Source organism: Puntigrus tetrazona, chromosome 23 (assembly GCF_018831695.1).
Source record: "Puntigrus tetrazona isolate hp1 chromosome 23, ASM1883169v1, whole genome shotgun sequence".
In the NCBI taxonomy this organism is placed as follows: domain Eukaryota; kingdom Metazoa; phylum Chordata; class Actinopteri; order Cypriniformes; family Cyprinidae; genus Puntigrus; species Puntigrus tetrazona.
In genome coordinates this window covers 10,032,113-10,058,504 of record NC_056721.1, presented here as the reverse complement: position 1 = coordinate 10,058,504, position 26,392 = coordinate 10,032,113, and the positions used below count along the sequence as shown (strand labels likewise).

Genomic DNA, 26,392 nt, shown 5'->3' with positions numbered 1-26,392 from the left:
TCGATGAAGGTCAGCCAAACCTCAGCATTTGTATAAAGAAAACCAAGAGGTGATGGGCCGTAAAACAGTGGTTAGAGAGGGGACCGCGTCTTTTTCTGCTGACGGCTGCGGAATGACTGTTTTTTTTTTTTTTTTTACTGGCGCATTTACTGGAGAGGAGAAGAGGGGATGCAGAAGTGACTCAGCAGTGATCAAAACAGTTGAGAAGTGAAAACGATTTAGCCAGCAGAACTTTATCCCTCTGACGTGTTTCTTATTGCAGAGAAAACGAGTGAAATAAACAGTTTAAGCAGTCCCTAACGTGGTGATTGATTAAAATAAGATGGGGTTTTAAGTTAGTAGCAACACGTTTCCGAGACCGTGCTCAAAAAGCATTTAGCAGAAAAAAATGCTTCTGTTTCTACGAGCGAGCTTTAGTTTTTCGGAGGAACGCAACATTTTTATTGAGAACACGTTCCCCTTTAAACCTTTGTATGCTCGCAAAGAAAAACATTTCGCCAAGCATTTCGATGGATAATCTCGCACGCGCCCCGAAAAACCATTCAAATACAATCTTTCCTCTGAATTAATTTCCCCCATATCATGTCCCCTACCGGGGGGCTTCGTGCTAGGCTGACGTTCAAGGGACTAAAACGAACAACAAAAACTACTGATGATACATAAATATTCCAAAATAATTTTTTTTCAAAAGCAGTTTGAAGTACGAAATCATTTAAAGGTGCTGATAAGGGGATTTTAAAAGCACAGAAAAGATGTAAACCTGATGTTAAAAAAAATATTCCACTATGATAATTTTAATAGTTATATTTGTGCTGTCGTGTTACAAAGAGGGTGGCAGTAATATTTGCATTTAAAAAGTCTAATTCAGCTCTACTCTTTTAAGTTTTTCTTGCAAAGAACAGAATACGTTTTTTGTAAATGTTAGATTTTATGCTGCCACCATGTGGTCACTACAAAGACGTACGTAACAATTTCTGAATTTCATTAGAGATTTGACCGTATTTACTGGCTTACAAAGTAATGCCAATACATCAAGACACTGTATTTCTTTTATTACTCTTTAATACAAAAAATAATGCTCTGATCCTAAACAGACTTAGAGCTCCAGACAATCGCCACAAAATAAAACTATAACGTATGTGCCTCTTCTGATCCACTATTTTAGTATTAGTAACTTAAAAATACAGTCCATGTAACAGCACCACATGCACAGTTCCCTGCTTCCACAGGAGGTCTCTGCATAACTTCAAACAAATAAAAAGACAAATCAAGAATAATCAGAAAAATAAACAACTTTTGGCCTTTCCCATGAGCTATTTTCACTGTTGGCAGTCCGTTATGAATGCATCAGACACTCATGTCTGAATGAAGGTACATACAGAAGAACAGTGAATGCTACTTTTGAACAGATTTCAGGTCCGCTTAAATGAAACACTTCCACACGCTTCATCGGTCATTTCACCCGTGCGGTGTTGAGTCGTGGAGATCATCATAAGTCTCCCAGCCGCCATCCTCCTCCTGCTCCTGATTTTCTTCATCAGTGGAGAACAGCTCATCCTCAAAGAACGATCCACCCAGCCCGTACTCCTGTGTATGAACCGATACCTCATTGGACAGCAGATGCGGAGAACCCTCGACGAAGTCTGCAAACCTGGGTGCAAGAACAAAATACTGTTATTAAATGATAAAATCACTCATTCACTCATTGAGCATGTTCCTTTAATATCCAGAATTATACTAAAATGTCGTCTACTTGCAAAATTACGACAGAATTAATGCAGAATGTTGAGTTTTAAGCTTGCTGATAATTGTGTGTGTCAAATATGATGCAACACGCTTTAAGGAAGCAACTTAAAATCGCAGAACTGTGCATTTTAGGTTTCTCTAAACACATTCTCCATAAAAGTTATAAATATTTTCTTCTCAAACAACCTGTCATACCTCTTAGGAGACTGGAGCCTGGAGACAGTCTTCCAGGTGTTGAACTTAGGACTGCTGCAGTATGTTCTAAGCTCCTCCAGAGCTTTCTGAGTCTCAACCTCTGACTGTCTCTGAAACTCCTCTTCTGTCAGCAGACGGCGTGGCTCGAGTTTCTTTGGTCTCAGCTTGCTTCAGAAGGTTCATTCAGCAAGACGACAATGACTTGGATGTTGGATGTTGCTCACCAAATACTTGAACGGCATTATTTAAGTTGTATACTCACTGATAAAGCACGAGGACCTTAGTTAAAGGGTACTCCAAGTTCTTGGAGCAGAATGCAGCTACCATGATAGACAGAGCCACTTGCTGGACCTGAATGCCAGCGTACATCAGCAGAAGGCCGAAGATTTGCAGCGTCCAGGAAAGGATGTTGATACTTCGCCTGTCCACCAGGGGGCCATAGCGGTAACACACTGCAAAACTGATGAACCCAACCACAACGGCGTAACCTAAACATGAACAAAATAAAGACCAATCAGCAACTGATATACTGTCAAGACTAGCGTAAATACAAATACATTTTTACACATTTAAATGGAACACGAAAGCAAATCATATTGAGCAAAATAACAAACGCTAGTAATATTCAAACAGAATAAAAATAATACATCAGCGGGAGTCAGGAAGTGATTTTCTACATAGAATGCTCTTTCAAATGCCTATGATTTGCATCGATTTATGTTTGATCAAACCAATGAGCTGTACAGCACGAAAAAAAAACATGAATATAATTTTAATATGCATCATGTATATCATATGGATTAAATTTTTGTTTTTTAATAAATAGACAAGTCAAGCGAGAATATTTATTTAGGTATTATTGTGTTTGGAACAACACAAGGAACAATGAATTCTGGCTGGTTCTTCTATATTTAGTTTTTTTTTTTAATTTTTTCCTTTAAATCTGTTATGTTGTAAAAACAAAACAACAAAAAAACTTGCAGCTATCTGCATTAATGTGCTTATGGCAACAACAGAATTTTACAATGGCAAAAAACGGGTTGCTGGTTTCTCTTTCTCAAGAGAAATCTTTAAGGGATTATATGCAACACCCCTAAGTCGTTGCCATAGGTAAGGGCAAATTAAGCAATAATTAAGCAATAATTACAATACTTAAGGGAAAACATAAGGTGCTTTATGTAACCAGCACTGGAGTTGCTTACCACCAATGGTCTTTGTTACCACCTCAATAGCAGGCAAATATTTCAATTCAGTGCAAAAATTGCTCCTCCTTATAACATAAGGACCGCCATTTTTCATAATGGTGTTTAAACCAGTACAGTAAGGATTTTCCTCCATCTACTCCCTTATGCTGTTAATAAATTAAATAAAAAATAAATCAAGTCAATTCTTAAGGTTTTGATGGTTCTCTTACCGATAGCCAGATGCCAGTGATCTTTCAGAATGATTTGGAGATTCCTAAACACCAGCTGGATGACGTAGAGAGAAAAAGACCATCCACCCATCAGCAGCACGTAGAATGGGCTTTTCTACAGGCCAAGGAGACAAAAATAAGAAAATAGGACCCTTATTATTAATTGCTAAAAAAAAAAGCCCCCAAAAAATTACAATGCCAAAAAAGGGCTCAATTTTAAAGACCAGAGAGAAAGATTAACACACATTAAAGAAGGTCAGGGATCTACCTTGGGTAGAAAACGGCCAATAACAAAGATGAGGATGATGAGGGAGGCGATCATTCCAGTGCTCATGCCAGCAGAGTAGTAGAACACTTGACTTCTACAAGACAGACCAAGCACAGAGAGTTACAAACACTACATCAAACTAACAATCCAAACTGTGTGAGGGGAGTTGGCTAAAATATTTGATTAAAAGGATAGCTCAATCAAATAATCTTTTGTAATCATTCTACTCACTACCGTAAGTTTTTATTTTTAAGTGAGCTATTCTATAAAAACAGTGTCAATTACCTGCTCAGGATATCTGCAAAAAAGAACAGCGACAGTCCAGCCAGAAAAACCAAAAACAAGTAGATGTCAAAATCTATAAAAGAAAAACCAATGTCAATCTCAAAATCACGGTCCCGATCGTATCAGAGCATGAAGACCGGAATGGGTTTTCTGTTCCATTTGGATTTTCTTTCTTTTAAATAGGTTTTCAACTCACGGTGACTAGGTTGTACTGTATAAAGTGTTCGGGAATCTGAAGGGTCCACTCTAAAACAAGTCTTGTTGTTAAAAATACTGACGCTCACGGTGGTCTCATTGGTCTGTTCACGAACAAAGTACTGCACAAGTTTCCAGATGCTGAAATGCTCAAGTTCCTGCAGGTCCTGCTCATCATTAACCACAGTCACCTTCAGCTTCACAGTGCTCCACACTCTCACCTGTCAATCAAATAAGAGGAAGGCGCTGTCAATATTGACACAAACATTACTTGCGACATAATCAAGAGCCATAGTTAAAAGTCCTCTACCTGTATTCTAGTCCATGTTTCCCTCCATCCAGGTATGATAGAATTATTGTAGCAAAAATGTTGTGGGCCTTGTACTTTGATTTCTTGTCCATCTTTAACTTCTATAACAGGACGTGTGGCACCTGCACGAAAAAAAAAAAGTATTTTTGTATTTTGGGTATTTTTTTCACACTTAGTACGCTAACAACACTTAGCTTTCTTAATTATATATCAAATATATATCAAAACACAACATATTAAACCCTAACTGTTGGTTACCTGACGTTTGAGACAAATGAAATAAAAACAACACAGCAGTCAAGATAACTTTCATTCTGACGGTTTCGATTCCAAAGCCACTTTCGGATTTCATTAATCCCGCCATGATGTCTTCTCGCGTTTCTTCGACGGTTGGAGTGACGTTACCGACTAGGCTTGCGCTCTGAACAGCGCCACCTGCTGCACTGGAGAACATCTGCAGCTTCCACTGCCGCTAAACCACTGTTTCTGTTCAAATTGGGTGTGTATATATATATATATATATATATGTTTTTGATGTGATGTTTTAAATGTATACTCTATAAGGCAATTTCTAAAACATATTAGCCTAATATTGTTATATTTTGCTCTAATAACAAAAAAAGACAAATACAGTCCCACTCAGAATTTTCATTTATTAAACTTTTTCATCACATTTGTTGTGATTCATTTTAAACAAGCATGACAGATACGCATCTTCTACACTAACCTTATTAAACAAGCCATGGCACAGTCATTTCTCTCCCGGGCCAGACAGTCTTTTCCTGTTGTGCTTTCTCTTAATCCCTTTGTCTTTAAGGCTCTTGCCCCAATTACCATTTGAAAACACTTACTTCCCTCTCTGAGAGCACTTTCCTATGTCAGACATGTCCTATCCTTTATCCATGACATTCACTAAATCAAATACAATTTCAGAAGGCATTCGATTCACTTTACAGAGCATAAACATACCAATCTCTTCCAGTTAAGAATCAAAATCACTTTCGCCTTTGCCATCGTCACATCTACGCAGCACGTGTTTGCGCCTTGCTGAAGAGTGAAAGAGAAAATGGGAGGCTATACATAAAATAATTACAGTATCAACAATACTGTAGCCTAGATCTATAATACAAAAATATTTCGTAAATTCATCTGAATTCCTTCCATCAAAGCAAAATATATACAAATAGATCTGAGAGTAAAAAGAGTTACTTGTCTTTCTTATAGCTGTAAATCAGTAATGCAAGAAGAAAACTCCACTTTAACACAAATTCAAAGAAATTACATTTATAACAATTTAACAATTTACAGCATGACACTCAAAGCTGTCCGAGGCAGATGTATTGACCATTTTTTAACAAGCACCTGACACGCAGCATTAAATGGTCCATAAAGATTGAGATACAGTACAAATGCTGGCCCCAGACTGTCTCAACCCCAGGCTCCTCCCGGATGGAAATCTGGGACAATTGAAGCAGCGGCGGAAAAAGGGGTGGAGTATCCCACAGTGAAGTTCTGTAGACCCAACATCAGACATTTCCAGCTGTAGCGAAGGGCTTTTCCTACGTTCTGTGAAACAAACAGAATGCTAAAAATTAAAACACATACTTAAATGTTTCGCCCTAAAGGATTGTTTTGGGGCCATCCAAGATGATTCCTTCTTCATTTGAGCAGATTAAGAAAGGTTTTGCATTACGTCAGTTGCTCACCGATGGGATCCTCTGCACTGAATGGGTGCCGTCAATGAATGAGCAGATTGTAAGAAACATATCTAGCAAGGCATTTTAATTTCTGGCCCGTTCCTAAAATCGTCACTTCACCCAGTGAAAAAGTCCATCCCCTGTTGTCCTCTGGCATCAAAATCCACGGACATATTTGTTCAGAACAGTTGTTTGAGACTGTGTTTGCCTGTAGATGGTCCTTGATTTGAACATAATTCTCTTCCGATTCTGGATATCGAACCGGACACATGAGTTTTACTGGTGGATTATCATAATGTTTTCAACAGCTGTTTGTACTTTAATTCTGACGGCACCCATTCACTGAAGAGGATCCATTGACGAGCATGTTATTTAATGCGAAACAAACTCTTAGGCTGAATTTAAACAAATTATTTTTTGGGGTTAATTATTAGTAATTAAATGGAATTAATAAAGAAAGTATTGCATGATAAAAAATGGCTTGCTAAATAAAAGAATCAAAAAACTTTACTTTACTTTTTTATTTACAATTCTGTTTCATTTTTGCTTTTCTACAGTCCATTTGGTAAATCTGAGCAGCAAACCCAAATTATTTGAACAACAGACTGAAACGCAAAACAATATCTTTAGAAAAAAACAAAACAAAACTATTTTTGGACTGAGGCAACACAGCTTGTGCCAGCAAAAATGTTACAGAATTAAGACTTATAAGAGGTTTAAATACCTAAAGGATTTCCAAGTAGACAATTTAGCTGGATTAAACGCTAGGCTTTATCATTTTAAACTGTAAAGAGCATGTAGTTTAGTGGCTTTACGTTAGTGACTATCTCTCTGTGTGACAACAGGTCGGAAACAGGACGCACTGCTTTATCCTGCGAGAGGAAGTTTCTGCTGCTCGACAATGGAAAACAGCATGTGATCTGAATGACCCTCTCGCTCCCAAAATAACTCAAATAAATCTCTGACTATGTAGGAGTTGGATTTCAGGTCGACTAGAAACGGTTTCCAAAGATGCCTAAAACCACATGAACTGAAATCAGCGAATGCATGCAATCTACATTTAATACATGTGTTTTACGCTTTGCAAACGTGAAACGCTGTTTTTCTGCGATTACTTAAATTATTTAAAGTCTCAAACATAAAAATGAAAGTCTGTACTATTTATAGTTGTGGCCAGTGAAAATGAAGGAACAAAGTGAGCCGGCAGGGTAAAATCCTTATTGTTGAGCTCTCTATTTAGCACCAAACTTAATCAAGTTACTTGTGAACGCTTTGGAAAAAACAGCGATGCTATAGATATTAAGTGGATTACAGTAAGATGTGTTTACTAAAGATTTACTCACAGTCTCATCAGTTTTAATCGGCTAAGTCTGATAAGGACACAGTCTAAGATGCCAGACAGGTTACACATTGATCTTTGACCCAGTCGAACACTGGGTCAGCAAATTCACTGAAAAAGTCATGTGCTTGTTCAGAAAACAACAATTTATACGGTGATCATATTCAAAGCATCAATTGAAGTGGGAACTGTGCATGGTTTCGTAATCTAAATTTCCTGGTTATTGCAAAAACATTTTGTTTTTGAAAGCATCTTTTCATTACTTAAAAACATATGACAGTTTTCTGTCATATGATGTTACCCTTTCACTGATGAACGGGACAGTATTGATCTGAAACTCATTGGTATATGTTTGCAAGATTTTAAACCAGGAAATCATCATTTTAAAAAAATCTGAAAAATTATTCTATATCCTAGAATATGAGTAACACACACACACACACACACACACACACACACACACACACATATATATATATATATATATGGGGAATATATATATATATATATATATATATGATATATATATATGTTTATGAGGAAAAAGATAGTTTAACTAAGGCCAAATGCTATTATACAAAAATATTACAAAAACTATTTTTAACATTAATAATAAGAAATCTTTGTTTGAAAATTCAGCTTTGCCATCACAAGAATAAATTACTTTTTTTATATTTTACTAGAAAAAGCTATTTTACAACAATAATACTATACTTATACTATAATAATAATAATAATAATAATAATAATAATAATAATGGTTTTATTGTGTTTGTATCAAATAAATGCAGCCTTGATGAGCATGAATAACTTGTTTTAAAAAATCATACTGAGCCTTTTGAAGGTTTAGTTTATAAAAATCATTACCTTCCTGTATTTTTTATACTTTTCTTTCTTTTTGGCTTTCTTTTCCTCCTTTAGTTTGTGCTGGCTGTCGTCTTCCACCAAAGGCTCGTATGGAGATCTCTCTGGCAGTAAAGAGAAGCGCCGATCTCGGGGCCTGTTCTCCGCCGGAGGGTCGTAGTTCTGCTCCGGTGCGCCGGTATCGACCTGCCGCCTGTATCCGCCTTCCTCGAAGAGGCCAAGCCGCGAGATGCAGAGGGACTTGGGCTTCATGGTGTTCACCGGGAGTGCGTCGCTCCTGCGCTCTGGTCAAGCTCTCGGGACTGCTTGCGCACATCCTCTTGGAGCAGCTCCGCGGCGTTTGGGTTTGGCTGGACTCCAACTCTGATTGGACTCCTGCGTGTTCAGCTTCTCAGCAGGTGGGCGTCTGAGAGACCGGGGTCAGCGAAGAGCATTCAAACCTATTTCAATTTGCATTCTTTTAAATTCACTATTGAACAGATTCATAAGCCTGCTAATATAGAGAGCGCCGTTAAAGCTAACAGCGTCGCTAACATAGGAGAGGAAATCATGGGATTGGTTTAGAAAAGAGCATGCTGGTACTTTCCTCAAAATAAGGATTTTTTAAAGTGCAAAACAATGTTAAATAAATCTTCCAGAAACATGTTTTAAAGGTCAGGGGACACTAATGTTTTCTGAATGTGCACTTTTTAAAAAAATAATAATAATAATAATTGAATCGTTATGTATATATTTAAACCTTTAACCTAGGCTAAATGTTATTTTCTTACAAATAACACAAAACGTAACAGGAAAGTCGTAGACAAATTAAACTGACAGAAATGCGTCTGTTTTCGTATGAAACATTTTGAAAGAGCGGAGGAACGCGGGAGTAAACCTAAACCCTAACATGAGCTAAGCGCAGACCCGCCCCTTTGTGACCACGTGATCATTGACTGACAGGCGCGCAATCACTGAAGCGAAAGTAGAAATGTGGACATCTCATTCGGCTTGTTCGTAAGTACATACTAAGGTTGTTGAATAAATGGGATAAAAAGCCTTGACTTAAATTCATTATACACGTGAATTGAACTTTAAGATTTAAAATGTATGACTGATTTGCTTTAACCGATTGTTTAATTACTAATACTTCTAATAATTCGTAGTAGTGTTTCTAATCTACTGGATGTTTCGCTTTAAACGTTGTCATTACTCTTTGGTAGCATATAATTGCTCAGTCTTTTACCAAATAATCAGCATCACTGTGATACAAATCTGAATGAAATAGCAATAGATTAAATGTATTACTTGTTTAGAATACTTAGATGGCAAGGCAAACGCTTTTTAATTAGATTACAACCACTGTGTGACAGTGACAACACGGGTGGCAATAAAAATGTCAAATGATTTAACTGGGTGTGTTAGTGACGACTATTATCGTCATTTTTATCTTAAATTACACAATGGCATATTTCAAAGCATACGTATCTATCCAAAGTGTAGTTACTGTTTTGGCAACCGGTTTATTTACTGAAGCAAGTACTGGTGATTGGCAGGCGATGTTTTCAAAATCACAATGGCATTAAGTGAAAATGGATATGTACATGTTTATCTGTTTATATATTAAATATATTTAGAAAATAAAATTATGTGAATGTACGTATATACAGTACATCTAAACATGTAAATATTATAAAAACATACTCTATGTATGTGTGTATATATATATATATTATTATATATATATATATATATATATATATATATATATATATATATATATATTATTATTATATATTATATATTGTGCAGATTACTTTATTATTTGTTTCAAACAAAAACCCACATAAATGAACAAAACTGGTTAACTTCTTCAACTTAACTTAGTGCTTCCTCATTGCTTTGCTGTATTTTGTAAATTGCAACATTGATGTTGAAATTACACCCCATTTATAGATTAAAAGAAAGTCCTCCACACGCCAGTATACTTTAGGTCAAACATTCTTTTAAACATACTTGGATACATACTTAGATTTGATTTTGAAGAATCTCTTACAGAACATTTAAGTGAATTATTAATAAGTATAGCATATTTTAATAACTATCTTTTATTTATTTTTAGAAAATAAAGTAATCTGATGAAACTTTGGACATTACCTTTAAATGAAGAGAAATTGTGGATGAGTCAATTGCATTTTAATGAATCTGCCAGATTTAAGCACTCCATGGTAAGAAATGTGTGCTAATATGTCTTTTCCATCATTTATGAGATAAACGAGTAGGCAAATGTAATTCTAATAAAATGTTTTCCTCTCATTCAAGGACAGTCTCACAAAATCAGCACAGCCATGCTTCTTTAAAAAGTGCTAATTCTATGCTGGATCCAATTGATTTGAAAGGAGAACCTCTTATTTCTGTACAAAGGTACAGTATGTAACTGCTTAGTCATGCTGACATTTTAAAGTAAAAGATAATGTAAAAGGACTTTTCGAGTTCACATGCTGCATGCAATGCCTACCTGTATTTTTCTAAAGGTTTGGTAAGCAGAGAAAGCCGAATGATGTTTCATACAAAAGCCAGGCATCAATGACTGAACCAATTTCTTTCAATTTTGAAGACTTTGCCAATGAGCAAAAGTAAGATATTCATACAAACTGTGTTCCTTTATGTTGCGTAATTTAAACATCCTATTTCTCCAGTTGTTAGTGTCAGTTTTTACTCTCTTTACTGATCTATTTAAAGCATCCTTTATCCTAAAGTTATTAGTTTAGCTCAGTCATACACTTTAATTGTCAATATATTTTCACAGGTCTCACAAGAACAGTATTCCTGAACAGTTAATCCATTCCAATTCAGCCATGAAGTGCCAAGAGGAATATAAGTCAAGACTGAAAGCCAAATTTCAGTGCATTCACAATGACATGTCCAAGCAATCACATCCCACGTTCCTGAATGACATCTTCACAGAGCTATACATCACTGAAGGGGAAAGCGAGAACGTCAACAAAGAACACGAGGTGAGGCAGATTGAGACAGTGTTGCGGAGAAAAACCACAGTGGACATTCCAGTCAAATGCAATGACATTTTTAAACATTCGCCAGAGGAATACAGACCCATCAAGTGTGTGCTGACTAAGGGAGTTGCAGGTATTGGGAAAACAGTCTCAGTGCAGAAATTCATACTGGATTGGGTTGAGGGCAGCGCTAATCAGGATATCAGGTTTGTGTATCCGCTTCCATTCAGAGAGCTAAACCTGATGAAAGGAAGACATTTCAGCTTGATTGAGCTTCTACAACACTTCAAAATGGAAACAGACTCAGGAGATGATCAGGAAAGCCAAAAGGTTCTCTTTATCTTTGATGGTCTGGATGAATGCCGCTTTCCTTTGGATTTCCAGAAAAACAAAAAGCTAAGTAACCCAACTCTGTCAGCTCCTATTGACGTTTTGCTAACCAATCTCATCAGTAACAATCTGCTTCCTGATGCCCTCATTTGGATAACATCCCGCCCAGCAGCAGCCAGTCAGATCCCTCTTGAGTACATCAACATGGTGACTGAAGTTCGAGGGTTTAATGACCCACAAAAGGAGGAATACCTCAACAAGAGAATCAATGATCAACGCCTGTCTGGTCGTATCATCACTCACTTGAAATCATCAAGAAGTCTGTACATCATGTGTCATATCCCAGTCTTCTGTTGGCTATCCGTTACAGTGCTAGAGAGAATGTTCAACACAGCAGAAGATGAAGAAATCCCCAAGACTCTTACTCAAATGTACACGCACTTCCTTCTCATCCAAACCCATGCCAAAAACATGAGATACACCAAAGAGCACAACCCAGGCCCGGAGGATGAAGGTATGATTTTAAAGCTAGGTAAGCTAGCCTTCCAACAACTAAAAAATGGCAATCTGATATTCTATGAGGAAGATCTGATGGCCTGTGGGATTGACGTGAAGGAGGCAGTGGTGTACTCAGGAGTTTGCTCACAGATCTTCAGAGAGGAGTCTGCATTAAACGAGAACAAAGTCTACTGCTTCATCCATCTGAGCATTCAAGAGTTTTTGGCAGCCATGTATGTGTATTACATGTTTAAGGTCCACCGCATCAATTTACTTGATCATGAAGAGCATCAAGAACTTACCGAGGCCACCTTGTTTGAATTGCATAAGAGTGCAATTGATGAGGCCATACAAAGCGAAAATGGACATCTGGATCTTTTTCTCCGCTTCCTTCTGGGACTTTCATTGGAGACCAATCAGAGACTTTTACAAGGCTTGCTTTCGCAGTCTGGTAGCAGAGCCTGTCAGAGCACTGAGGAAACGGTTGAATATATCAAGAAAATGATAGAGGAGATGTCTGTGCCAGAGAAGTCCATAAATCTCTTCTACTGTCTCAATGAACTCAATGACCTCTCTTTGGTCAAGGATGTCCAGCGCTTCCTGAACTCAGGACATTTTTCTAAACTTTCTCCTGCACAGTGGTCTGCTTTGGTTTTTGTTTTACTGACATCAGAAGAGAAGCTAGATGTGTTTGACCTGAAGAAGTATATCAGATCAGATGAAGGTCTCACCAGATTGTTGCCAGTGGTGAAAGCTTCAGAAACTGCACTGTGAGTTTTTGTTTTGATGTTTTTTATGTTGATTGAGGTTGCATGTGTGTGTTTGGGTCTTATTTATTGCATCTACATTATATTCCAGACTGGATAATTGTGGACTTACTATGAGATGCTGTAGATCTCTTGCTTCCACTCTTGGCTCCAACTCTTCTAATGTTCAAGTGCTAGATCTGTGCAATAACTCCATTGGAGACAAAGGACTGGAGCTTCTTACAGTTGGACTGGAAAACACACAGTGTAATTTAGAGGAACTGAGGTAAGTTAATCTTATTAAAACAATATAAATGGAAACAAGATGCTACACTAACCCTTACCAGGGTACTAAAATGAAGGCATTTGTCTAAAATGTTTTTGTGTATTATGTTATCTTTTTGATTTTGTTTGTAAATACTAAATAAGAAAAAACAATGAGGCAAAAATTTGTAAAAAAAAAAAACAAACAAACAAAAAAAAAAAACCAAACCTATTTAACATATTTGAATTAACTTTTATTTTCTTCATAAAAATGACTCCATATTGTAGTTGTAAATTAATGTTTAGTACTATAACACATGATGTGATGTGTTCCTCTTTCCTCAGACTCTCATACTGCAGAATCACCACACGTGGCTGCTCTATTTTGGAAACAGGGCTGCTTCCAAACCTTCCAAACCTTAGGGTGCTGGACCTGAGTGAAAACAGTCTGAGAGAAGCAGGAATTAAGGTCTTGGCCAATTACGTGAAGCATCAGCACTGTAAACTTGAGATATTGAGGTCAGTGGAAATTAAATGAAACCTCTTCAAACACTTCAGTTCATCAGAAGATATCAAAATCCAAATGTTGGTTCTCACGATCACTTATCATTGCTTTATTCATAGACTTAAGGACTGCAGAGTTACAACTCAAGGCAGCATTGCAATAGCCTCAGCTCTGCTGTCCAACCCATCACACTTAAGAGAGCTGGATCTGCACTGGAATAACCCAGGGGATGATGGAGTGGAGAAGCTTTCAGCTGTCGTACAGCATCCACTCTCACAGCTTGAAACACTTTGGTATTTTTTGTCTTTATTGTCATATATACATTACATTTAGTCATTTACATTTAGTCACTTTTATCCAAAGCGATAAATGAGGACAAAATCCACAAAGTGTATAAGTTGCTATATAAGTCTCAGTTTGCCTAATGCAGATTTGACTAAAAACTATATAATAAATAAAAAGAAAACAAATAGAATAGAAAAAGAATAGAGCAACCTAGTGTTAGGTTTATTTTATCTTTTTTTTTTTAAAGAAAACAAGCTAACAAGTTAATAAATGAATAGAGTGCAAGTGTAAAAGGAGTAAAAGTCTAAGTAAGTTTTTCAAACGGTTTCAAAATATTACTGTTTTTCTTTACATCAGATCAAATAAATCCTTGTGAGCATAAGAGAGTTCATTCATAGATATGACCAATGTTTTTTAATCTGTAGGCTAAGTTACGGTTTGCTCACCAAGAAGTCCTGTCAGTCTTTGGCTTCGGCTCTGAGGTCCAGCTTCTCTACTCTGACAGCTTTAGATCTGAGTGGCAACGCTATCTATGATGAAGCGTTGAAAATGCTGTCAAGTGGACTCGGAAGCTCTCACTGTAAAATAGAGATTTTGAGGTAAGGGTTTCAAATCTGCAGAATAATTAGATCCTACACTCAGAAAACTTGAAGCGTATCCTGTTGTTTTTTAGGCTGGCGCTGTGTGAGATCACAGAGGTGGGTGTTGATGATTTGGCCTCAGCTCTTGTTTCTAACCCAGCTCATCTGAGAGAGCTGGACCTGAGACAGAACCACATAAAAGATTTAGGCGTATCAAGACTTGCTGAAGTAATGAAGATTTCCAACTGTAAGCTGGAGACGTTATGGTGAGCAGTAGAACTTTGGGACTTTCATTATAGCGCTATGCAGGTAATTTCAGTCTAACAACGGTGTGTTTCCACTAAGCATTATGGGCCAGTACCATAGATCAGTACAGTACGGTACGGTACGATTCAAAAGCACAGCACAGAGTTTGAGGCTGCTCTGAGGAAATACATAAGCACTGAGCTCCGGGCGGTCGCCTCAAATAGAAGCCAACTTTATAAATAAACCAACAGTGGTACGGTACGGTTTGCTATTTTGGTACCATTCACAATGGAAACGGGCAAAATTGCGTACCGTACCCTTACTGTACCAAACCATACCACTCAGTGGAAATGAACCAGGTGTAATAACTATTGTTGGGAGTTTAAATCAACTGTGATAATGTGATTTATTTAAATGCTGAATAGTGACTAATGTAACAAATTATGTTATCAATTAATTATAAAGTTTAAAATGTCTTAACAAGAACATTTTTATGAACATTTGTTTCTTTCATAACAGTTTAGGAGACAGTGGGGTCACAAAGGACGGTTGTGCTGTCCTCGCTGCTGCTTTAAACTCAAACCCATCATATCTGAGAGAGCTGGACCTGAGCAGTAATGAGCTCACAGACGCAGGGATGAGCCTCCTTTCTCCTATCCTGAAGAATCACAGCAGCAACATTACAAAATTAGAGTAGGTTCTGTACATTCTAACATTCTAAAGTATCAGATTACTTATGTTAAGTATAAATAATTGGTAAAGATTTTTTTAAACAAATTAGGATGCATTAAATCAAATCAAAAGTGGCAATACAGATTTTTTTAAATGTTTTATCATCTTTGAATCATTTATTTTTTACATTAGATTTATTGGAAAAAAATTAAGCATAAAAGTCTTTTTAACACTGATAATAATAAGAAATGTAAGCAGCAAATATTAGCATATTATTATTATTATTATTATTTCTAAGGGATCTTGTGACCCTGTGACCTGATGTGACTATTTAAAATTCTGTTATCACAGGAATGAAATGACATTTTAAAATGTTTTAAAATAGAAAACTAATATTTAACAGTATTACTGTACTTTTGATTTTAAAAGTTGATGAGCATGAGATATATTTTTTAAACTTATAAAAATGGTAAATAAAATGCCACTCTATCATTGTTTTCCATAGTTTGAGTCGGTGTGGTTTAACCATGGCCTGCTGCAGTTCACTGGCTGCAGCTCTTGAAGAAAAATCCTCATGTCTTAGAGAGCTGAATTTAGGAGTAAATAATCTGCAAGATGTGGGAATTAAACTCCTCTGTGCTGGACTGGAAAATCCACATTGTCAGCTGGACACTTTAGGGTAATGCTATATCTACGACTTTCAAAGTTGCTTAAAGTGAAGTTAACAGTTTTTTTCCGGTAAAAAGTCTTTTTTATTATCTATGCCTATATTAATGTTTATATGCAACTATTATTTTTAGGCTGTCTAACTGCGGGGTCACAGGGGAAGGCTGCACAATTCTAGCCTCTGCACTGAGATCTAGGCACTCACTTTTAAGAGAGCTGGACCTGAGTGAAAACAGTCTTACAGATTTAGCCGTGAGACCACTGCCTGTCTTGCTAGATGATCCAGACTGTACGCTAGAGAAACTTATGTAAGTATCTTCTTAGATTGATATTTGCAGTAGATAGAGTGTGTCTTACAAAACATAAACCTTTTCTTTTGTCTTTCCAGCTTGTATTAAAATCAGGCCTGTTTGTCATACCTCACTAGCGGTGACTGCACTTCTTTGTGGTAATTTCTATGATGTTTTATTTAAAAATTCTTTATATTATCGCACACTATTATATTCTAGTATGCATTAAAGAGCGGAGAATTCAATCGCATTGCAATAGTGTTGGTCATACTTTACATTTTATGCTAATATGTACTATGTAGTTAAGATAATGTTGCAAGTTAACCGGTGCACTGCTATTGTTTGCAAAAGATGGACCAAGGTGTGCACTTTTTAACTATAAAAGGTAATTAACACTATTCCTACTATTTCTTCTTTCAAAAAGTTGAAAAATTCCATCATGTCATTTACTCACACTTGAGTAGTTCCAAAGCTTTATGAATTTCTTCATAAACACAAAAACCTTTAAATAAAGTTTGTAACCAGGCTGTTTCGAGTCAGTTGACTTCCATAGTAATTTTAAGTTATACACTGGAGTGTTTATATGTATTGGTTACTTATTCATATATTTTAAGAATTTAGTCCTGTAAAACTTTTTTTTGTATCAATAAACGACAATACAAAAGTGATTATTTGGTGTGGGCATCTGTGTTCACACACCTTTTTCAACATAAAAGCATATTTTGAACACTTAAATTTAAATAATATCATCACAAAAATCTGTACTCTTCCTTCCAAACCTTTATTTTACACAAAACAGCATTAAACATTTAATCTGTTTTTCAGTCGTTTCCAATGTTAGATGACACACAGTATAGATACTTTCCCCTTATAACACACAATGGAAATATTTACAAGAAATCAGGAGGAAAGAAGATTCAGCAGACAAACTCGACAGCAAAAAACAGGAAATTTTGGTTCCTTACATGGAGGAAATACATAAACCTATATAAATGTACAGCATAATCTCAGCATCTACATATCAGTACAGAGTTGTGACAAGATACATTTGCTCATAAATTGACCAACGCCATTTGTCAGTTCCCTGACCTTCCACTGGTGCTTTATGATCCAATATTGGTGAAACTTGCTCTTCTAAGCTGATCTGTCTTAAAAATGTTGAGGTCCCAAAACAGCTAGGAAAAGTCTGTGAAACTTAGTCTTTACCAGTAGAAGGTTTTAGTGAGGAAACTGGCTGCTGTGTTCAGCCAGCTGCCACCGGTGTCTTGTTTAGCACCAGTACGGGACACAGCACGGTCTAGCTCTTTCTCCGGGCTCTCATCTTCTGGCAGGTAATCAGGCAGATTGGAATTCTCTTCTACTTTTGAGCCAGAGGTGCTGAGCGGAATGAGAACCTGTAAACATAGCATAGCATTGTAAATAAATATCAAGTGTATGGGTCCTAAAACTACTGAAACGGCATGTATACTCTTACTGCAAAACATATTAAAAATAAATACTTAAAGGGGTCATATGATGCACTTAGGTTTTCCTTTATTTTTCTTTGGAGTGTTACCAAGCTGTTAGTGCATAGATAAGATAAGTTGTGAAGATTAATCAAAGAGATATTCTTTATTAAAGTTACAACTTGTCCATCCCACCTAAAATGACTCATTTAAACACACCACCGCTTCTCTTTAACAAAGTGTGGGTTTATTTTCATAACACTGCCCAAATGTTCCAGCAAAGAAAGAACAACTATTATTCTTGCTGTAGTGTTTTTGCAGGCGCCATGTTTCAGAGATGCGGTGCTTCATTGTGAAACTAGTTTATTATATAAAAAGACAGTACCAAGTCATGATAATTATATCTCCGCTAGATGCAACAAATGCCTCATCTGTAATGATTAATGTTGTTTTGGTGTGATAGCACCGGGGCGCAGCATCACTTTTTGGTAAGGGCCTGACATTTGTCACATGCTTGAGGTATTCCGCCAATTACAATCCACTGGACGGCTGGCCAATCAGAGCACACCTCACTTAAACTTTGTACAAATTGACACATTTCAGGCGGCAGGGCTTAGAGGAGAAAGAAAAATGTACAGTATGTGGAAGATAACCTTAAACCATATAAACACATTGCATTACACCAAATAATATTTTTATTTTTTTTGAAACGCCATATGATCCCTTTAAAAGCAACAGAAACACCAACCTCTTCTCCGTTTTCATTTTTCAAGACCTGCTTAGCCGAAAGCACTTTTGTGGCAGCAATGGCAGTGGCCAGACTCTGAACAAAAGATATTTGATTTGAGTATTTTCTGAAAACAAATCTGCTTTTATTATTTGCCTCTCCCCTTACAGAAAGAGGAATATTGTGTACCTCAGTGGGCAGGTCGGCACGGATGCGTACAGTACATCTCTTTAGAGCCATCTGGAAGGTGAAGCTAATTACTCCTTTGACTCTCAAAAGGGCCTCCTCACACACACCTCTTTGATCCTGTCAACACAGTGTGATTTTACTCTGTAATCCACATAAATGAGAAAAACACAGATCAACAAAGTGCATGTGTGAAAGCTTTGTTATTGTACATACTGCCCCATCCAAGCCTTGTATATGCAGGGTAACTGATTTAGCCTTCTTGTTGGAGCTGTTAATGAAGAACTGGGGTTTGTTCTTCCTTTTCTGTTGCTCTGGAGTCTGACAAGCTGGTTTCTGTGTTTGAGAAGTCAACACACCATACACCTCTTCTGCAAGGTCTGTAATATCAGTTGTCATACTAGTCCTTTAAATGGTAGAAAAAGGGGGAAAAGGATGCAAGAGATCATGAAAACAAGATTTTTTTTCTCTCTTTGGAATAATATGGATTCGGCAAAGTAAAAGTAAGAACATGTTTTATACGACTATAATGAGCCCCTGAAACAGCCAGACCCTCTTGCTTGCACTGGGAATATGTCTTTCCCAGCGCTTTGGTCATTTTTGAACATGATGTGACTGGTCCAATTGGATTAAATGATCTATGCTAAGCAATGCTAAAAGTGCTATGAATATTTTTAGTTCACTTTAAAAGTAAAATAAATTGATTTACCTCTCCATTAGTGTCTCCAGGCTGACCATCATGCCAAGCTCATTTTTCATGGTGTTGATGTTGCGGGGTGATTCAGCCAGGTACCGCAAAGCCTTAAGAGGTCAGTACAAGAAACACACAAGACATTAAACAATTTATTATCATGAGTTACGGCTGTCTCTTTGTTAGTTTAACAAGAAGTTTTACACCGACAAATACAATCTGGGTATACCTGGAGGGTGGCAAAGAGCACTTTGTGGTCTTTGTGGTCAAGAAACAACACTAGCCCTGGAAGGCAACCCTGGTCCTGAACAATCGCCTCCCGATTCTGTGGTTCAGATGCGAGGTCCCGCAGCTGTGTGACTACTGATAATGCGTCCATCATTTTTGTGGATGTCTGAAACAAAAAAGGATATGAAAACGAATTATTTGAATCATAACTGAATACACAGATTGAAATAAAACATGACCCAACGCTTAAATTTATAAAAAAAAAAAACTCTTATCTGTTGGTTTCCCCACTGGACACCACTTTGATCACTATGTATATGCGACAGAGCAATTATTAAATACTAAAATTAATGATAGGCCTATTAAATAGAATGTATCCTAAATAGTATAGTATTTGTAGGAGCATTGTGGCATGTTTTACACTTTGACACGCACAAAAAGTTTCAAAAAGAGCAGCATCACCGGTCATGTGACCATTTACCTCACCAGCGTAAACGTCCACAGTAAATCAAGAAACTCACGTTTTCAATCATATTTTAAATACATATTAGAATTAAATCTTAGTCACCATTATTATTAACAGTGGAATTAAAGAGTTAAAAATGTAATTAAAAGAAAAACTATGAATTAAAGCACAAAAACTGAAAGACACTAACAACCTTGAGACAACCAGTTGTTAGCATACAAGCTACATCGCTCGACTTCACACTTGAGTTTAATGTAAATGTACATTCCTGTAATTGAGTGAATCCATTTTTATTCATTTTCAACTTCGTGCACATTATTCTGCCAAACATACTTCGTGTAATATGTAATTAAATTGTAAAATTACAACGTACTACTCACCACCACCGCTACTTTATAACAGCGCACGGTACGCTCCAAATACAAAACTTCCCACTGCTTCTCTTTAAACAAAACAATTGGTTGAAGGCCCCCGATGACGTTTCTAAATACTTCAAGCCGATTGGCTACAGGCGCCGACCCTTCTCTCCGGACCAATCACAAACGCTCTCAAGCAAAGAGCTTTATTTGAGTTTACCTACACGGAAAGCGTGACACAAGGAAGAGGTAGAGTGAAAATACGCATGAATTGAATTTACATTGTATGTAGAAGCTAATTTTTTAAAAATAATACAACGAATATGTGCTTAAATTAAGAACAGATTAACGCGCGGGTTTGAAATACGTGCGTGTTCTCACGAACCTGGCTATAGGACATTAACCGGCTGATTCCGGAGATGGTGTTTCTTGATGCTGATTAAGTTCATCACTGCTGTGGTTGATATCGCTGTCGCATTGAGGCTGATAGTTTTCCCCTCAGTGTTTAAATTTCAACGTTGCACATTTAAACGGCGTTTTTGTTAAAGAATTGAGTAGAATGCAGCTGATTTGATCTCTCAGGTCACGTGGAGAAGTTTGGTGCAGTGTGTTGTTGGCTCATCTGTCAGCAGAAATCCAGCGAACGCTGTCAATGTCTCTACTGGAGGACATCGCTGACCTGCTGAGATGTGTTCTGGAATATTTTGGAGTGCCACCTGACATGGTAAAGTGAAAATTAATTTAGCATGCAAATAATTGTAAGTGCAACTTTTTGACTGTACATCTTTCTGGACACTGTGTTGTTGTAGCTGGTTCCAGTATGGGACAGTACATATTGTGGACAATACCGAAGCATAGTCCGTATGATTGGGACCAACCTTCCCCTCTCTCCTCAGCCTCGACTGCGCTTTCAGGTAAACATGTATTCTGATGTTTGTTGTTTGTATTATTTTTATTTTTTCTAATTTTGATTACTGCTGAATTACAATAAAAAAAATTAAATATTGCTAAAATTATATACAAAACAGTTTTTTAGTTTTTATATATTGATAATAGTATATAAAATGAGTAAATAGTATTTACTCATTTTATTTTAATAGATTATTTCTAGCTTTCATTTTCATCTTAGTATAGATTTTGTAATTTTGTTCTGTGTTAGCATTTTTCTTTTTTCTTTTTTTTAGTTTAATAGGTTTCCTAAAAAAAATATTTTTTCCTAAAAGAACAACTTAAGCTTATTCATTTATAATTTAATTTCAGTTTCTAAAAACTAGTACAACACAATTTGAGTCACTGTAAACAATTACAATGCGATGAAGACCAAAAAAAAAGCTGTGTTATTTTACGTGCATGGACATGTTGACATAAAAAAATAATAAAAATATGTCCATGTAACAAGTGCGCTTTTAACTTAACCTTTAAAAAGTAGGTTCCTGTTTTTCTTAAATCGCAAAGTGGCTGTTTATTATTTAAATCACCACTTTTTGCACATCATAGGAAAATATATAGGATTGAAGTATAATTCTTTTATGGTTGGTTCACAGTAACACAAGCGTAATGCTTGCTTGTATACAGGACATACTCTGTCTTCACTTGAGGTGAATTGTTAAGTAGAGTTTTGGGAAGCACTTTATAGTCTCTTCGCACGTAAAAGGCTTTGAAAGTCTTGAGAGCACTGTGGCTAATGAGTACTTTCTCTTCGTTTCAAGATTCCTCTGCAGACATTCAGTAGACACGGCCATATTGATGTGACAGTGGACACGCCAGTCATTCCTACATTAGCGGATGTGCTTTGGCTGGTGGAGGATGAAGGGGACAGTCACACTAAATTCAGGTAGTCACAAATCAGAAGCCATATGAACACAATTGCCTGTTATTATTAGCACATTAATAGGTGTTTATTAATAGCTCCCTGACAGCATTTGTTTGAGAGTGCTTTATATAATACCTCTTAAAAGGAGTTACACCTCTGTTATGAGATTTCTGTGCGAGATATTGTTTCCTAACTTTTGGTTTTATGATATCTTATCCATTTTATAACAGGAATGCTGTCCCTTTGAGGAAAGCTTTTGAGATGCCTTTATTGGGGTCTGAACATCCGGTGTCCGTGTCTGTCCCGGCTCAGAGGGGAGGCGGGGTGCTGGGACAGGGCACTCAGCCAGAGGCCCTACAGAAGATCTCAGCTCTGGAAGAGGAACTGCAGAGACTGCGAGCACAGATTGCTATGATAGTCACAGCTCCAGCTGGTAACATATGCTGTGAATTTCTGTAACTGACAGATTGCTTGAAATTCTGCAAAAGCAAAGATCTCATAAAATGAAAAGGCTGTCTGTGGGGGCTCACGGAGATCATGTTGTAGTTTTTAGGAAATGTATTTCAGGAGTGGAAAAGTTAGAAGGCCTGATGACCATGTCATGTTCTGGTTGTCAACAATTTTCGCTCAATTTGTCAAACACAATATTTGAAGGCATTTCCATAATTTATTTATTTTATGATTCCAGAAGTTTCAAGAACTGTATTTTCAAAATGTATTAATGTATCTTGAGTTTAATTAGCTTTTTGTTTTATTTGAACAGATTTTGTTATATTAATCGTATGCATCACATATATTTACTTTAAATACTTGGAGACTTTTTAGAGAAGCATAGATTTATTAGAGAAGCACCACAGAGGGATAGGTCTGATTTTACCTCTTCGATTCATCAGTCTGATAGCTTGTAAATAAATAGATTAAAAACATTAATTGTGAAGATGTTGAATGGGGCAAAATGCTATTCCTTTCTATTTCAGGAAAATAAATAACTTGGCTAATGTTAGTAGACCTCTGGGGCGAAATAAAACAATTGAAAAGTATGAAGTGACTCCTTTAACACATCACAGTGATATTCTTTTATATTTATTTCTCCTGTATCTCTCAGTCCCATCCATATTTCCAGCTGATCCTGGCACTCCATGCTGTACTCCTCTTCCAGTTCCTGTCCTCACCTCCACTCCGGTCTGTCCTCCGCTGCCACCACCACCTCCACCACCACCTCCACCACCACTACCTCCTCCGGCTACAGGCAGCTGCGTGGAGGTGTCAGTGTCTGATGTGATTAGACAAAGACAGGCAGCAAAAAGAGAAAAGCTTGCACAGAGCGATCCGTCTGTGTCTACAGCGCCTGCTGCAGGGCCCTCGATGTTAGAGGTGCTCAAAGACCTGAATCAAGTCAAACTGCGTTCTGTGGAGAGGTATGGATTTGACGTGCTCAAATTTTAAGGCAGCTGTGTTTGACGTTCAGTACTGAGTACGGATTTGTATTTGTAGATCTCCAGGTGGAACTCCAGTAAGGAGGCGGAGGAGTAAAGGTGTAGCATGTTCATCTGATCCGGCAGCTCTTATCGCCGAAGCCCTGAAAAGGAAGTTTGCGCACAAACTCAGGGACGATTCATTTGGTAAAGAGAACTGCTCGGCTGAACCCTCACCTTTCAGCAGTCCAGATACTCCCAGGGTAGGTTAACTTATTTTATTCCCTTTTGACAGTGGTACAACAGAAAACGTGTATCTGAGATGTCGTTTTCACTGTTGAAGTACTCAGTGGTGTGTACGGGTCCATGGGTGCAGCAGGCATATTACTCAGGGCCTGAAAAAGCGGGGGACTATTTTGTGCTGTTTAATATCATTGCGCCTTCTGCACCCATGATACAGCAGCAAAGTTTCTTGATCATGCTAATGGTTTTACACTAATAATAAAACAATAAAATTATTGTATTGTTTTTTTTAAACAATAATTTTGTTTTATAGTTACATAATAGAAATATTTCTGACTTTGTGTAATATTTTAGTTTAGTAATAATAATTACATAAACAGAAAATCAGATCAAAACAGTTTTTTTATTCTTTTTTTTTTTTTTTTTTTTTTTTTTTTAGAAAAGCAAATGTTTGATCTTTATCTTGTGTGACAACAGTGTGTTGTTGTGCATATACACACACTCGTTACTGTTGCTTCCTAGTAGTAACTTCCTTAGATTATAGATAAGTTAATTTATTGTAGTTTTTAGAGGTGGGATTGAAGTGACATTTTAAAACAAAACAAAGAGAAATGTTAAACCAGAACCTGGGAAATAGATGTTAAACTAGCTGGGAACAGGTTTCAGGTTGAATTTTTAACTCTTCTCGGTGCAATAGTAGCATAGAAAATCTCATTTGAACCGCTAGGGGAATATATCTGTACAAAAACTTAAGTGTTACATTTAGACCAGCAGAGGGCGACTCTTCATTATTGTGTCCAGTGCAACAGCCTCGTGAAAGCTGTACAAACTAGCCATCTCAGTATTGACTGAACACACTTCCCAGCACCATCTAAACGGTTTATAAATATTAAATCACATTTGAAAAAATATCCATAATAAAGCAATCAATGCATTAATTATTAAAGGCATTAATTATTCATTTAGGATCTTTTTGAAATACTTGTGATCTTCATCTTCTAATGAGATTTAGCTCCCTAGTTCCAAATCTTTGCTATACCAGTGGTTGGTTTCTAGCGCTATTACACAATACATAACCTTTTATCTTTTTGCTATAAAGTTTAGTTTCAAATGCAGTTTAATGAGAACGCATTTTGTGCTTTTGCTTCGAATTCATTGTAACTTTAGTGTTGTATTGGTTTACAGATTCTCCCTCACACCAGACGCAGCCAGGGGCGCATTCACCTTTGACCCTCAACCTTAAAGTCTTTCAGGGACAAAGTTGTGTCATGGACTGATGTGACAGACCTATTCTTTTTTTTTTTAATGTTTGTTTCACTGTCTCTCTTTGCCTTTCCCCTTTCTCTCTCTAAATGAATCACTTGGGCCTCCATCTGAGTACACTGTGCATGTTTTTTGAGATTTTTGAGCAGACCTCATCATTTTTTTTGTATGTACAGATTTTTATTTGTTAATATTGTGTACAATGGACAATTGTAAATGACTACGACTATTGATACAGGATGGCAATAATTATCTCATAGGATGCTACAGTTAATTTCTTTCAGTTACCAATGTAGTACATTAATAAGGTCTGATCTATGCAATGCTGCTTTTTTTACACAGTTTGTTGTTTTGGTTTTTTTGTTTGTTTTTAAAACCTCAATCAGGGGTGTCAAACTGAGCTCCTGGAGAGCCCTGCTGGGTTGACTTCCAACTCCGCTCCAACACACATGCGCAGGGCTATAGTAAAGAGCGGTACTTAGTTTGCTAATAATGTGTACATCCATGTTTCTCCTGTGTTATCATCCTCTTCTACAAAGTGCTAATGCAGTATCGCATTCAAAAGCAATAAAAAAGTTATAAGCCTTTCAAATGTATTCAAAGTGTGTGCTATTGCATAATACAATTTATTATACAGTTCTCTGGAATACTTGATTCTGACTGGTTAGTCATTTGTTTAAATAAAAAAACTTCATCCCCTAACACTAGCACTCTTCATTAATTATCTATAAATAAATCCTGCATCACCCTAAAAGAGTGTATTTTGCAATACTATATTTCCGGCTGTTATTTTAACAAATTGTTAAGTAATAATTTATTTTAATATTTTCTAATTCATTCTAGTTAATTCAGTTAAAACAATTCTGTATTTAAAGTATTATTATTGATAACTGCTTTTGTAATTATTATTGATAAATGCTCTATGTCTACTGTGTGAGAAACGGTGCACCTTTGACCCTGACCTGGCAACCTTCAGATATCAGCATGTGTTTATGCTGTTGTTGTCAGGCCCAGTGTATGTATGTGTGGGTGGATGCTTGTTTGATGGAATAATTGCAACGTGTTGTGTCTGTAAACCACATCCTTCCAATCACTAAAGGTTATCATGGAGAGGATATGCTGGTCTACCGAGACAGGAAATGGTTACACGCTGAAAATCTGATTGATCCT

At 36.8% G+C, this 26,392-nt stretch overlaps 5 protein-coding genes across 11 annotated transcripts; 2 read left to right on the top strand and 3 right to left on the bottom strand.

Moving 5' to 3' along the window:
- Positions 1-1,031: 1,031 nt before the first annotated feature.
- On the bottom strand, positions 1,032-4,859 carry nemp1 (nuclear envelope integral membrane protein 1). Its single transcript, XM_043224519.1, has 9 exons — positions 4,672-4,859; positions 4,414-4,535; positions 4,105-4,324; positions 3,909-3,981; positions 3,624-3,717; positions 3,356-3,470; positions 2,204-2,429; positions 1,942-2,109; positions 1,032-1,651 (listed from the first exon to the last, which is right to left on the bottom strand). The coding sequence occupies exons 1-9, from the start codon at positions 4,775-4,777 to the stop codon at positions 1,459-1,461; spliced, it is 1,317 nt and encodes a 438-aa protein (XP_043080454.1). The 5' UTR covers positions 4,778-4,859; the 3' UTR covers positions 1,032-1,458.
- A 187-nt stretch (positions 4,860-5,046) lies between these two features.
- On the bottom strand, positions 5,047-8,565 carry si:dkey-126g1.9 (uncharacterized protein C1orf115). The gene is made up of 2 exons (XM_043224548.1): positions 8,317-8,565; positions 5,047-5,979 (listed from the first exon to the last, which is right to left on the bottom strand). Exons 1-2 carry the CDS (start codon positions 8,563-8,565, stop codon positions 5,842-5,844), a joined length of 387 nt encoding a protein of 128 aa, XP_043080483.1. The 3' UTR covers positions 5,047-5,841.
- A 25-nt stretch (positions 8,566-8,590) lies between these two features.
- Positions 8,591-17,057, top strand: nlrp12l (NLR family pyrin domain containing 12-like). 4 transcript variants are annotated; one of them, XM_043224470.1, is made up of 14 exons: positions 9,243-9,309; positions 10,415-10,520; positions 10,615-10,716; positions 10,827-10,928; positions 11,102-12,904; positions 12,993-13,166; positions 13,490-13,663; positions 13,769-13,942; positions 14,360-14,533; positions 14,608-14,781; positions 15,281-15,454; positions 15,939-16,112; positions 16,234-16,407; positions 16,488-17,057. In XM_043224470.1, the coding sequence occupies exons 2-14, from the start codon at positions 10,492-10,494 to the stop codon at positions 16,495-16,497; spliced, it is 3,438 nt and encodes a 1,145-aa protein (XP_043080405.1). In that variant the 5' UTR covers positions 9,243-9,309; positions 10,415-10,491; the 3' UTR covers positions 16,498-17,057. The 4 variants fall into 4 exon arrangements, with proteins under 4 accessions (XP_043080408.1, XP_043080405.1, XP_043080407.1 ...); XM_043224471.1 differs by having other exon boundaries at positions 9,278-9,309; positions 10,620-10,716; XM_043224473.1 differs by lacking the exons at positions 9,243-9,309; positions 10,415-10,520; positions 10,615-10,716; positions 10,827-10,928 and adding an exon at positions 8,591-8,711.
- Positions 17,058-17,151: 94 nt separating this feature from the next.
- armc1l (armadillo repeat containing 1, like) lies at positions 17,152-20,638 on the bottom strand. 2 transcript variants are annotated; one of them, XM_043224536.1, is made up of 7 exons: positions 20,513-20,638; positions 19,668-19,832; positions 19,457-19,548; positions 18,964-19,153; positions 18,751-18,867; positions 18,583-18,657; positions 17,152-17,783 (listed from the first exon to the last, which is right to left on the bottom strand). In XM_043224536.1, exons 2-7 carry the CDS (start codon positions 19,818-19,820, stop codon positions 17,592-17,594), a joined length of 819 nt encoding a protein of 272 aa, XP_043080471.1. In that variant the 5' UTR covers positions 19,821-19,832; positions 20,513-20,638; the 3' UTR covers positions 17,152-17,591. The 2 variants fall into 2 exon arrangements, with proteins under 2 accessions (XP_043080471.1, XP_043080472.1); XM_043224537.1 differs by having other exon boundaries at positions 20,506-20,541.
- On the top strand, positions 19,080-25,968 carry mtfr2 (mitochondrial fission regulator 2). 3 transcript variants are annotated; one of them, XM_043224531.1, is made up of 9 exons: positions 19,080-19,125; positions 19,468-19,556; positions 21,071-21,212; positions 21,298-21,402; positions 22,198-22,322; positions 22,532-22,734; positions 23,407-23,719; positions 23,796-23,979; positions 25,145-25,967. In XM_043224531.1, the coding sequence occupies exons 3-9, from the start codon at positions 21,141-21,143 to the stop codon at positions 25,187-25,189; spliced, it is 1,047 nt and encodes a 348-aa protein (XP_043080466.1). In that variant the 5' UTR covers positions 19,080-19,125; positions 19,468-19,556; positions 21,071-21,140; the 3' UTR covers positions 25,190-25,967. The 3 variants fall into 3 exon arrangements, with proteins under 3 accessions (XP_043080466.1, XP_043080467.1, XP_043080469.1); XM_043224532.1 differs by lacking the exons at positions 19,080-19,125; positions 19,468-19,556 and adding an exon at positions 20,661-20,737; XM_043224534.1 differs by lacking the exons at positions 19,080-19,125; positions 19,468-19,556 and adding an exon at positions 20,749-20,772 and having other exon boundaries at positions 25,145-25,968.
- The last annotated feature ends 424 nt before the right edge of the window (positions 25,969-26,392 follow it).

Excerpts from the sequence above, each read along its gene's own strand:
- nemp1 (XM_043224519.1), bottom strand. The coding sequence starts at position 4,777 with ATGGCGGGATTAATGAAATCCGAAAGTGGCTTTGGAATCGAAACCGTC. Across the intron at positions 2,110-2,203 it reads AAGGTCCTCGTGCTTTATCA|CAAGCTGAGACCAAAGAAAC; the intron begins GTGAGTATACAA and ends AACCTTCTGAAG. Across the intron at positions 1,652-1,941 it reads AGGCTCCAGTCTCCTAAGAG|GTTTGCAGACTTCGTCGAGG; the intron begins GTATGACAGGTT and ends TCTTGCACCCAG.
- si:dkey-126g1.9 (XM_043224548.1), bottom strand. The coding sequence starts at position 8,565 with ATGAAGCCCAAGTCCCTCTGCATCTCGCGGCTTGGCCTCTTCGAGGAA. Across the intron at positions 5,980-8,316 it reads AGTATAAAAAATACAGGAAG|AACGTAGGAAAAGCCCTTCG; the intron begins GTAATGATTTTT and ends TTTGTTTCACAG.
- nlrp12l (XM_043224470.1), top strand. The coding sequence starts at position 10,492 with ATGAATCTGCCAGATTTAAGCACTCCATG. Across the intron at positions 10,717-10,826 it reads CCTCTTATTTCTGTACAAAG|GTTTGGTAAGCAGAGAAAGC; the intron begins GTACAGTATGTA and ends ATTTTTCTAAAG. Across the intron at positions 16,113-16,233 it reads TGTCAGCTGGACACTTTAGG|GCTGTCTAACTGCGGGGTCA; the intron begins GTAATGCTATAT and ends TATTATTTTTAG.
- armc1l (XM_043224536.1), bottom strand. The coding sequence starts at position 19,820 with ATGATGGACGCATTATCAGTAGTCACACAGCTGCGGGACCTCGCATCT. Across the intron at positions 19,549-19,667 it reads TGCTCTTTGCCACCCTCCAG|GCTTTGCGGTACCTGGCTGA; the intron begins GTATACCCAGAT and ends TGACCTCTTAAG. Across the intron at positions 18,658-18,750 it reads GTGCCGACCTGCCCACTGAG|AGTCTGGCCACTGCCATTGC; the intron begins GTACACAATATT and ends TCTTTTGTTCAG.
- mtfr2 (XM_043224534.1), top strand. The coding sequence starts at position 21,141 with ATGTCTCTACTGGAGGACATCGCTGACCTGCTGAGATGTGTTCTGGAA. Across the intron at positions 22,735-23,406 it reads GATAGTCACAGCTCCAGCTG|TCCCATCCATATTTCCAGCT; the intron begins GTAACATATGCT and ends TGTATCTCTCAG. Across the intron at positions 23,720-23,795 it reads AAACTGCGTTCTGTGGAGAG|ATCTCCAGGTGGAACTCCAG; the intron begins GTATGGATTTGA and ends TTGTATTTGTAG.